At 44.4% G+C, this 12,363-nt stretch overlaps 1 protein-coding gene across 5 annotated transcripts in view; it reads right to left on the bottom strand.

Annotated features, from left to right (window-relative positions):
• Positions 1 to 3,366: 3,366 nt before the first annotated feature.
• The window catches only part of LOC125007628 (transcription factor COE3-like), a 97,373-nt gene continuing 88,376 nt past the window's right edge, over positions 3,367 to 12,363 (bottom strand). For 2 of the 5 annotated variants that reach the window (XM_047584347.1, XM_047584349.1), the window contains exons 13-16: positions 11,688 to 11,862; positions 7,377 to 7,562; positions 3,881 to 3,970; positions 3,380 to 3,422 (exon numbers count right to left, since the gene is read on the bottom strand). In XM_047584347.1, the coding sequence (XP_047440303.1) occupies positions 3,391 to 3,422; positions 3,881 to 3,970; positions 7,377 to 7,562; positions 11,688 to 11,862 (483 nt within the window). In that variant the 3' untranslated portion in view covers positions 3,380 to 3,390. Of the gene's footprint in view, positions 3,423 to 3,880; positions 4,010 to 7,376; positions 7,563 to 11,687; positions 11,863 to 12,363 lie in introns of all 5 variants that reach the window. The other 3 variants (XM_047584346.1, XM_047584345.1, XM_047584348.1) reach the window with 2 other exon arrangements.

The raw sequence follows: 12,363 nt of genomic DNA, 5'->3' as shown, positions 1-12,363 counted from the left end.
CAGGACCAGGTCTTCAATTTTTGGTCCAATAATCATCTTAGTCCCCGGGTTATTTAGTCCATGATTCTATTTGTTTTGTCTCTGATTGAACTGTCGTTGGTCTGGTCCGGTCCGGTCTGGTCCGCTGGTTCTGCTGGTGTCGGTGTCAGTCTTTTTCTTGTCGGTCTTGTGTTGCAGTGGGTTCAGTTTTCTGTCTATTGTCATTCGTTCCTCCTGCTGCTGAATGAACTGAACGTTCATTGGTTTGTTTGTTTGCTGCTGAACATGAGGAGACGTTGGAGGAGACTCGGCTTCAAGCCAAATGTATCTTTATTAGACTGTTTCTGTACAAAAAGCACTGATCACAGGAGAAACCAAACGAAACCAGAAGACATGCATCTATTTACAGCATGGCCAGAGACGTCCTCTAAAGACATTAATTAAACATTGTGCTTTGATATACTTTGATGATATATTTCATTATTTCACAAAGATGCAGCGCCTCTGCCGTCTTTCACATTGAAGTAAAACATCGAGAAAAGTATATTTGTCAGTTTTAAAACCGTCGGCTGAAAACAAACAGAAAAACCAGGTTTGAGTTCGTTTTGTTTCATTAGTTCGTCTGAAGGACGTGGACGGGACGGGACGTCTGGTCCACGTCCGTCTCTTCTGTTCGTGTTTGCATATAAGTTGGAGTCCAGACGTCCGGGTCTGCCCCCCCCCCCCCCCCCCCCAGCTCAGGGTTAATTTAGATTCAACAGTTAAAGGGACGTTTGACAACTTCTTCATCATCACAGAAACTTTAAAAAACTGGAGACGACGGATGAGAAGATTAAAAAAAAAAGTTTTGATCTGGAAACGTCTGGAAAGTTGATGACACGATGAATCCCTGGCCAGTTTATTAGGAACGCGGCCTCAGAGGCGTCTGCAGAGCCTCAGTTTACTTCAAGTGTTTTTCATTTACTTAAAACCTGATTGATGATGATTTGCATTTGTTGAGACATGTTTAAGCTTCGGTTCCAAACCTCCTGCATAAAACTAAAAACTTTAATCTGCAGACGTCTCTGAGGTCAGATCTTTAGGTTTAGACTGAATGATCCAGTCTGCACCTTTACAACGCATTCACTACTGTTCCTAATGTTCTGGACAGGGAGGCTAAAATTTAGAGTCTCATAAATAAAGTTCATTATAAATTTCAGTCTCCAGTTTTTGTTTCCTGTGTGTTGCAGTACCTCTCTCTGAGGTGTGGGGGCGCTGCAGAGCCAAAGCGAAGGAGGCGTCGCTGGAGGAGCCTCCTTAGAGCCGTGTTACAGAAACTCAGTTGCATAATTAAAAGATCCGGATTGAGTTTGGAGCCGAGGAGTCCGATAAAAACCTGCTCCTCTTTGAAATCATCACAACAACCAGAAAGACGGGAGCAGGTTCTGGAGGCGCTCGGTCCAGGACGAGGACAGGTGGACGATTATATATATTTATATATATATGTCATAAAAATAAAAAAATAATTTCACAGGACAAAGATTTCAGCCATTTGAGAAAAAACCAAAAGGTGTGGGTGCATATCGCTCTAGCTTCGTCTTTTTTTGTTCAGCTTTTTTCTTTTTTGCTTAGATGCTCTGCTCTTATTTAAGTGCCCAACAGAAATAGTGCATTAAGAAATAACCATGATTATACAGTTCACAATAATACACAAAGACGAGGAGAACCAGGGGGAACACAAACGATGCTTTTACAAAAAGTTAAATATCGGAAAAGCATTTTTATACAAAAGTGACGAAAGCCTGAATTTTCTCTTCTTCTTCTTCATTTTTTTTTTTTTTTTGCGTCCGGCTTTCAAAAAGTGTGTGACGGCGTTTCTGACGTTTGTTTTTACAAAAGGGTTCATTCCTCTCACTTCACTCTTTTTACAATATCTAAAAGGTATTAAGACATCAAATGTGTGGACAGATATATTGGAGACTATCATTCAGGCCTAAATCACAAAGGAACTCCCCGAACAGACGTTATAAATACATAGAAAAGAAGCACAACCTTCAGACCGCTGCACAAAAACCAAAGGTGGAAAACGTTTTAGCCACGAGACACAGAGGACAGGGCGGCTCAGACCGGTTCTGGTTCTGGACTGATTCAGGACCACGACCCACCGAGAGCTTCTGTTCTGGACGACATCAGAGACTCAAACTACAAACCAGAGAGGTTTAGATGAACGGTGGTGGGTTTGGGCCTGTGCAGAACTCCACTGAAAAACTGACTGATTTTAAAAAGATTATAAATAAATGTTAGTGCCAAATGAAAGAATCTCTCTGGGGTTTAATGTGAACTCATATTTATTCTTTTTTTCTAGAATAAAAACTTTGTGGGGTTTAATTAAGTTGATGAAATAGCTGCAAGTTTGTTTCCTTATTTACTGAATCGCTAAGTTTTAATATTCACAGCCTGGCCAAACAAATAAAGCTCCTCCCCCCTACTCTGTGGGCGGAGCTCCTCCCCTCTAGTCTGTGGGCGGAGCTCCTCCCTTTAGTCTGTGGGCGGAGCTCCTCCAGCTTTGACTCCACTGATTCAATAAGAAGCTTCTCCAGTGTCTCCAGGTTTCTTCCATCCAGTGTTTTTATTCAGATCTTGTATTGATGACGTCAGAGTCTGAGTCTCCAGCTCGTCCCAAACATTTTGTTCTGGGCTCAGGTCTGGGTTCAGGTCTGGGTTCAGGTCTGGGTTCAGGTCTGGGTTCAGGTCTGGACTCTGGTCTGGACTCTGGTCTGGGTTCAGGCCTGGACTCTGGTCTGGACTCTGGTCTGGGTTCAGGTCTGGACTCTGGTCTGGACTCAGGTCTGGACTCTGGTCTGGGTTCAGGTCTGGACTCTGGTCTGGTCTCATGCTCCCTGAACCTCTTTCTCTATCTGAGCCCCGTGAATCCTGGTGGTGTCGTCTTGTCCGTGGCCTCAGGGAGATGAAATGAGAAGCTCCTCACTGCATCAGTTGGTCTTAAACAGCTTCTTTCTAATCACCATGAACTAACGGTTAAAGGTGAAGGAGACTTTTTCTTTTGGCCAAGTTATAATATAAATGTTGAATCTGTGAAACGTTTGAAGCTCTCGGTGGATGCGCCTCCTTCCTGTCTCACAGTGGTTCAGACTGATCTGAGACCTGTTCACCTGCCCCCGACCTTTGACCTCCTCCTCCTCCTCCTGCTCCTCCTCCTCCTCCTCCTCCTCCTCCTCCTCCACCCGGAGACGACGCAGACGTTTCTGATTCGATGTCGTATGCAGCCGGCGGGAGGAAGGAGACGGGAGGACTCTGCTTCTTCTTCTTCTTCTTGTGTGGTGGTGTTTGTGTTTTTTGGGGGGGGGGGGTCTGATGTGTCTGGCTGGGGGGGGGGTGGGGGGGGGGGGGGGGGGGGGGGGGGGGGCGTCCTCACATCGGGGGAACGATGAGTCCGGCCATGGCTGAAACAAAGACACAGTCACAAGTCACTCATCCAGCTCCTTCCAGGTTAAACTGAGCAGAGACGATTCACGGTTTATTTATTGATGTGGTTCTTTTCACCGACTCGTCGTCTTTTTATTTAAAAACGGATTTTAAAACGACTGAACTCATGAATACGTTTCAAATCGTCACCTGGATTTCTACCACTTTCCTTTTTAGTTTCATCTGAACGACAGCGAAAAGAAATCTGGATCTAAAAGTGAGAGACTTTCATTCAAAGCAGGAGAAGAAACATGAGCTGATCTAAACTAGAGGAAGTTAACCAGGTCCAGGAGGTGGTTTAGTTTAGTTTAATCTGGAGTTATGGATCAACTTTGACCTCCGACGCTCTGAACATGGACACGTCTCATTACGCTGGACGTCCAGGTGGGACGGGGGTGACGGGGTGAGGACGGGGGGGAGGGGGTGGGATGCTCACCCTGGAGGTTGCTGCCATTGGTGGTGGTGCAGGTGGGGGGCGGGGAGGTCTGTGGCCTCACGACGGGGGCGAAGGCGCTCTTCTGTTTGACTGCAGAAACCATATGGACAGGAGAGAATGAATAAGGGCCTATGGGAGCAGAGGAAGAAGAGGAGGAGGTGAGGAAGGAGGGGGAGGCGACGGCAACGAGCAGGTGAGTGATGGGACGGAGACGATGAGGTGAGTCATGCATTGGAAGGGAGGGGGGAGGGAGGGGGAGGAGGGGGGAGGAGGAGGAGGAGGAGGAGGAGGAGGAGGGAGGGCCGAGGGCGGAGGAACAAACAGCTGCAACATCCGGCAAAGTTGATCCATAACCTGACAAACTCCAACACAGCAGTAAACACCACCATGTTATATACACTATATACACTATATACAGTATATACAGTGTATATATATATATATATATACAGTATATACAGTATATACAATATATACAATATACACTGTATATACAGTATATATATAGATAAATATATACAGTATATACAGTATATATATATATAGATATGCTTATTTTATGTATTTATTTACATATTTATTCCATCTGGTTTATTCTAATTCAGTCTCGTGTCGTCGTTGATCTTAACTGGGAACAAATAAAGTTTTCTTCCCATCTTCCAAACTGTGTTGGACTCGTACTCGTCTCCACCTCCATCTCTCCTCGTAGCCGAGGGTGAAGGAGGCGTCACTTTACTCCATAAACTCATTTAATAAAACGTATGTAATTATTAGTTGTTATTGAATCTTTTTGTTATTTTTAAACACTTTTCTCTGGATATTTTATATTTTCTGTGTTTGTGTGTTTGTGTGTTTGTGCGTTCGTTGTGTTCATGTCTCAGTGTTGGAGTCAAACAACTTTCAAAATAAAACGACCAACCCGAGAGCTGCTGTGGCTCCGCCCACTCAGGTGAGGCACAGGTGAGACGTCTCGGTTAAACCTCTTGAACTGGTTCAGATTAAAGGAGCAGCTCAAAAACAACGCGGTTAGCTTAGCTTAGCTTAGCTTAGCATAAAGCAGCTTGGTGTGATTAAGCTAAATAAAAGCAGCAGCTCTGAAAGGTTTTGAGTCTGAACTTTAACGTCTGTTAATGTTATAAATGATGAATTAATAAGTAAAGTTATAAAATGTTAAATGTTAAAAACATTTTGTTGCTTCATTTTTCTGTTTTTTCTTTCTCCGTTATTATTTCAAGTTATTAATTATTATTTTATTCTTTAAACCTTTTTTATTTTCTCCAGAAACATCGTTCAGATTTAAGTTGGGTTTTATCTCTGAAGGATGCTAACGGTTTCCCTCTGCTTCCAGCCTTTATGCTAAGCTAAGCTAGTCACAGCTAGCCAGGGTGTTTGGAAACGTCCCTCATCCAGGTAGATTCTTCAGGTTTTACTGATTATAAAACTTCTGATATGATATAAAGTTTATAAAAGGACGTTTACTAAGAACACAGCATGTGAGAGAATCCAATTAAACTTTAAAAATGAAAATTTTTTAAAAAAAGAAATAATTACTAACTTTATAAAAATAGCTCAAATAAGTTACTGAGGTTTCTGATACATCAAACTTTATTATTGTGTAAATTTGTTGGATGAATTTGCAAAGTGTGAAAATTAGAAGTCATTAAGAGCAATTTTCAACACTTGAACTCCTTTCACTGTTTAGACTTTCACAGTAAACGCTTCCTTTTACCTTTAAGACCCGTCAGTGCTTCAACACTTCAACTCCTTTCAGTGATCACAAATGTTCTGAGACCAACTAATGTTTCTGACACTTCAACTCCTTTGACAGTTTGACCTGAAAACGCTTTGACTGAACCTTTGAGTCCCGTCAGTTCTTCAGAACTGAAGAAACGTCCAGTTTCCTTTTTTGTTTTTGGGCCTGAACCAGGACCTGGAGGATGAAGTGAGGAGGACGCGTTGTTTCTGTTCCCTGATTGTAATGGAAGCGTGAAGGATGCGGTGAGGATGTTAGTGAAGGAGGCGGAGGGGTGAGGAGGGGTGAGGATGGGTGAGGATGGGCATAGGGACAGTCAGAGGGGGGAGGGGTGGGGGGGGGGGGGTGCATGGCGGCGGCAGGAAGCTGGAGCTCAGCGGCGTTTGATTGGTCACCGGAGACGAGGGCGGAGCTTAACGAGACGCCAGGAAACAAACTGGACGACACTACAGACCGGACCGGACCAGACCGGACCAGACTAGACTAGACTAGACTAGACTAGACTAGACTAGACTAGACCAGACCAGACCAGACCAGACTAGACTAGACTAGACTAGACTAGACTAGACTAGACTAAACCAGACCAGTCCAGACTAGACTAGACTAGACTAGACTAGACTAGACTAGACTAGACTAAACCAGACCAGTCCAGACCAGACCAGACCAGACCAGACCAGACTAAACCAGACCAGGCCAGACCAGACTAGACTAGACTAGACTAGACCAGACTAGACTAGACCACTTCAACTGCTTTCATTAAATACACAGGAGCACAGAGGACGTCCTCCTCCAAACACAACAACAAGAGGAGGACTGAGACAGAATCTGATCCAGTCTGAACCTGTGTCCCCGTTCACACCCGGAGACTGAAGCCTGGGACTGATACTGGATCTAGACCATTAGGGACAGAGGACAGAGGACAGAGGACAGAGACTCCTTCCCTGTTTAAACTTAACCTGACACTTCAACTGGATGCAGAGTTCTAACTAAGTTGCTTTCAGTAATAATCGTCCCATCAGTTCTTCAACGTCCACTTCAAATCCTCCAGGTTTCAGTTTCATCACACATTTACCTGAAGCTTTAGCGAACTTGTTGACACTTCAGGTCCTTTCAGTGTTTAGACTTCAAACGTTAACTCTAGATGCATTAATCAGGAGCATATTAAGCATCCTATCAACACTTCAACTTCTTCAGGTTTCGGTGATTATACATTTCGTATAATCACTCCTGCAAACTTGCTGACACTTCAACTCCTTTCATTGTTTACACGTTCACTTTAAACGCTTCCTTTTAACCTTTAAGACCCGTCAGTGCTTCAATACATTATTACCAGACACTTCAACTCCTTTCAGTGATTAAAAATGATCTGAAACCAACTAATGTTTCTGACACTTCAACTCCTTTGACAGTTTAACCTGAATCGCTTTGACTGAACCTTTGAGTCAGTTCTTCACCTGCCTCTTCAAATCTTTCAGGTTTCTGTGATGGAACATCACGCGGAACATTTCTAACCTGCCGACACTTCTGCTCCTTTCAATGTTTAACCTTCAGCTAGATCAGTTTCTTCAGGTTTCCACGCCTTGCTAACATATTTTTAGCATCGTTAGCATGACTGAAAGCATTGAAGTGTGTCTCAGAGCCGTGCGACGCGACGCGGCCCTTAGGCCCCTCCCACTGCCTGCCTCTGGGATGGATGAGGGCGGGTCTGTTAGCGGGCGTGTTAGTGGTTCTGCTAGGACTCACTTGCGTAGGCGGAGTTGGCGGTGGAGCCGTTGAGGAAGCCGGGCGAGCCGGGCACGCCCAGGTTGGTCATCCCCGCCGCCCCGTATCCGTTCATGGTGGACGTGATGGTGTTGTAGTTGGACTGCTGGGGGGTGGAGCTCGGCACGTAGCCGCGAGGAGACACGCTGTTGGAGTTACGGGAGTAACCTGGCGAGAGAAAACAGAAATATTCATTAATAACCAGAGTACAGAGACACGTCTGCCCCCTGGTGGACGCATCCATAACATTTAGATATAATGAGTTCACACTTTATTCATCGTGTTATAATTAATTAAGAATTAGAAGATATTTATCATAATTTACTGATTTAATTTAACAGATAATTTAAATTATTATTATTTAATCTGTATTCATTTATTCCATATTAACACAATGAAATGATCATTATTACTATAAATATTAAATATATTAAGTTTCTTCTGCGTCTGAACAACAGAAACTGATTCATTTTCTACCAAAACTAAAACAAAATTGTGTAAATAAAAATATGTTGTTCCAAATGTAATAAAGTTATATTATTGTGTTATTTTGGTCTAAAATATTTTTATATAGTTTATTATTTCACACATCTGGTTTCACTGGTAATATTTTAATTTAACTCTGCTTCCTTTAAACAATTCAGAGAGAAATACATTAATTAATTTTATTTAAGAGCTGCTTTATAATTTATTTATTTTTTGAACTTTTCTGATTTGTCCTCAAATAAAATGTAAGTATTACATAAATGATTAAATTCAGTTTATCTGATGATTGGTTTAAAAACATTGAGGTGAATTAAATTAAAATAATTTATTGAGTAAAGAAAAAGAAACTGAGAAAATGACGTCAGATCAAAAAGTATAAAAGTTCATTTTAAGACGTGATGTGATAAATGTGTTATGTTTAATAAATGTAATGATGATTTTATTCTTTTTTCTTTCTTTCTTCTTCTTCTTTGATCGTTCGTCCTGTGACCTTAAAGCTGTGTGCGCCCTCCATCCGCCCCGACCTCCTCTAGTTCATGAATGTTTAAAAAAACTCCAGAGTTCCTCCTTCTTCTTTTTGTGTGTAAAAATTTAAACCTAATTCTGTTTCCTCTGAATCTCGTTGACCTCCTCACGCCTGTCGCCCTCCATCACCCCCCCCCCCCCCATGCTCCCGCTGATTGACCCTCATCCAAGATGCATTGAATACCGATGTTCCCTGCAGCTCTCGGCTCGACCTTTGACCCCCTCCTGAGGCTCCTGAGTTCCCACCGAACCTCGGCCGAGTCGAGTGCCAAGTAGCACATTACAGCTCCGCCCCCCTCCCCTCCCCTCCCCACCTCCACCACCACCGCTCCTCACCCTCCACTCCCCACTTCCTGGTTCGGGCCAAGGCGATTATTCCCAGCAGGACGTTTGATGGAGCGCTGCCCGGGGACGATGGGAAACATGTGTGGAGGAGAAAGGACGGAGCGGGGAGCGGCTCTCAATGTAAGGACGTGGAACAATACCACCTTAACAATACCACCTTAACCCGTCATGCACCATATCCAGTAACTTACACGGCACGTTAAACCCCCCGACACCTGAAACTGTCTCCTCCACCTGGATCTACCTGAGCTCATGGTCCAGAGCCTCCTGCTGGATCATCGCTTCAAGTTATTTAAGACCAACTGATGCAATGAGGAGCTTCTCATTTCTTCACCAGCCATTTCCAGAGAGGTTCAGGGACCATGAGACCAGACCTGAGACCAGACCTGAGTCCAGACCAGAGTCCAGACCAGAGTCCGGACCTGAGTTCAGACCAGAGTCCGGACCTGAGTCCAGACCAGAGTGCAGACCTGAACCCAGAGAGAATGTTTGGGACGAGCTGGAGATTCAGACTCTGACATCATCAACACAAGATCTGAACTAAAAACACTGGAGGAAATAAACCTGGAGAAGCTTCTTATTGAACCAATGCCAGCGGCGGCACAGTGGAGCGGTGGTTAGACCTGATGGGTTCGAATCCACTGGTCCAACACGGAGGAGAACCATGTCCACCTGGAGGACAGAGGACTGATCCCGAGGAGACTGACGCTCTGAGAGAAGAGCAGAAGAAGCGTCTTCTCTAAACTCTATCAGACCAGGTCACTGTTAAACTCCTTAAACACTGTTTTTACACGTTCTCCCTGATTCTCAGCGGATTCTGTCCAGAAAAATATTATGTTATCATGAGAAACTATTCGTGCTTGTAAAAGGTTCCTCGGAACGTACTGAATGATGGAGGAACACACGACACGTCTACATGAAAATCCATTTCCAGTCTCATCATCTGGGCTCAGATAAGGAAAACTCTGATTAATGTGTCCAGTTAAAGTCGGACTAAACCAATAATTAGTTGGTTCCTCTCAGTGAGGTTTAGTGTCATGTGGTTTTCATTGAGCCAATCAGAGAAGATCCAGGAAACATTGTCAGGTCCAATCAGGGTCTAACCTGGTCTACAAGGTTTATTTCTACATTAATAAAACTCTAGGGCTGAAATGAAGAAGGTTCAAGTATTTCACTGAGAATACAACACAATACCTCCTTAACAATACGTCCTTAACAATACCTCCTTAACAATACGTCCTTAACGGAGCAGTGATTAGTGGGTTTGTTTTGGTGCTCGGCCGCGGTGGCGTGGGAAGCTGAAGCTCCAGAGTCCGATGAATTAGATTCAGAGGAACGAAGCGTTTTAGGGCCAAAGGTTTAAAAAAGTCTGAGTCCGGAGGTTGTTGGTTCTAAACCTTGAAAACATTATCAGTTTAGTTTCATCTGGTGGACGAGACGTAAAATAATCAGGACGTTAAAAGTTAAATGAAGTTAAACTCAGCAAAAGGTTTAAAATATAAAATAAAAATTATTTTCTAAAGCTGAAAACAACTAAAATATTTCTTTCTTTCTTTAAATTAAAGTCCTTGTACATCTGGATGCATTTAGAGAAACAATCAGGACGTTCTCCTCAGACTGAAGGGAAACTAAATATTAAACCAATCACATGTAGAGTTTGTGTTTCTAAGGTTTCAGGAGCAGTTTTAATTAATGTCTCTTTATTAATACTTTAATTTGTGGGGGGGTCTGTGCTCATAAAGCTCACAGCTCTGGATCTGCAGCCTGGTTTCCCATGACCTCATGGATTCCTGAAAGGTGTTCGCTGCAGAGCCGATGGGGAAAGCAGACGCTGGGGGGGGGGGGGGGGGGGGGGGGGGGGGGGGGGGGGGGGGGGGGGGGGGCGTCCTGGGAGTGAAAGCAGCTCTATCTGCTTCCTGTCGACGCCTTCAGGAGCTGCACGTTTTCCTGAGCGTCCGTCTGTCAGGGGCTGCATTTACATTCAGACCAGAGACTCTTCTCTCAGTAACTCAACACAACTTTCAGGAACAAATTAAATAAAAGCGTCCGAGTACTGAGGAGCAGTTAATCTGAGGACCCACCGGCTGAATATTAAACTCTTCAGTCTCTTCTCACAGCATCAAACCTCAAATCATCTGAGTCACAGCGGAGCGATGATCACATGATCACATGATCACATGATCACATGACCTTCTTCTGTGGCGTTAACGTGGTCAGGACGTGAATCCATGAATCAGGTGGCAAAGCTACGGCCCGTGGGCCCACGGCGTCCCACCGGAGGGTCCCACCACGGGCGTCCCACCGGAGGGACCCACCGGAGGGTCCCACCCCCCATGTTAGAAATGCTGCTTCTTTAAAGGATCATTTATTAAATTATTAAATGGAAACTACAACTTCATTGTTTTTCTTTGATAAAACTAATGGAAACTTGTGAAGTTGTGGTTATTTACAGGTGATTAGATCAGAGGAGGAGGAGGAAGGAGGAGGGAGGAGAAAGGAGGAGGAAGGAGGAGGAAGGAGGAGGAAGTCTGACGTTCAGTGTTTTTATCATTCTTGAGCTGGAGGAGGTCGGGGCGGATGGAGGGCACACAGCTCTAAGGTCACAGGACTAAGATGAGTTGGAGGCCCCTGGTCTAGGCCCCTCCCTCGCTCCCTCCCTCCCAGAGGATTGTGGGTAAAGGTGTGCTCACCCTGGTCTAGGCCCCTCCCTCCCTCCCTCCCTCCCTCCCTCCCAGAGGATTGTGGGTAGTGTGTGCTCACCCTGGTCTAGGCCCCTCCCTCCCTCCCTCCCAGAGGATTGTGGGTAGTGTGTGCTGACCCTGGTCTAGGCCCCTCCCTCCTCCCAGAGGATTGTGGGTAGTGTGTGCTCACCCTGGTCTAGGCCCCTCCCTCCCTCCCTCCCTCCCTCCCAGAGGATTGTGGGTAGTGTGTGCTCACCCTGGTCGGCCTGCGAGGCCTCGGAGATGTTGACGGCCAGCTGACTGCTGAAGGAGTTCACTCCCATCATCCCTGAGTGAGCGGCGGAGCCGGTGAGTGAGGGCAGCTGGTTGTGACTGCGTGGGACGCTGTAGAGCGCCTCCGTCAGGTCGGCCGCTCGCTTCAGGATGATCTCCTGCAGGAAGAGGACGGGTCACAGTTTAATCAGGTTCACTGACACTGATCCGGTCCAGGGTTCAGAACCAGAACTCAGAGGAACCAACACAAACCAGAGAAATAACAACGAGAACGTTCACACAATAAACCTCAGGACAAGCTGCAATGATTCCACGTAATAATAATAAACTTATTACTACTACTACTACTACTACTACTACTAATAATAATAATAATAATAATAATGATAATAATAATAATAATAATGATAATAATAATAATAATAATTCTATATGTTCACAGTGAGTGATTATTACATGTTCTATTCTATTCTATTCTATTCTATTCTATTCTATTCTATTCTATTCTATTCTATTCTAAATAATGTGGGATGTCTGTGAAACCATAAATGATCTGAAGCCTGTTCCTGGTAACACAGAGATAAACCTGGTCCAGAGAGAATCAGCCCCTCATGAAGGATGTTTAATAAATAAATAAATAAACAACAGTAATAATAATA

Source organism: Mugil cephalus, chromosome 5 (assembly GCF_022458985.1).
Source record: "Mugil cephalus isolate CIBA_MC_2020 chromosome 5, CIBA_Mcephalus_1.1, whole genome shotgun sequence".
Taxonomy (NCBI): domain Eukaryota; kingdom Metazoa; phylum Chordata; class Actinopteri; order Mugiliformes; family Mugilidae; genus Mugil; species Mugil cephalus.
Note: the sequence above shows the minus strand (reverse complement) of the source record. Positions and strands in the feature narration are given on the sequence as shown.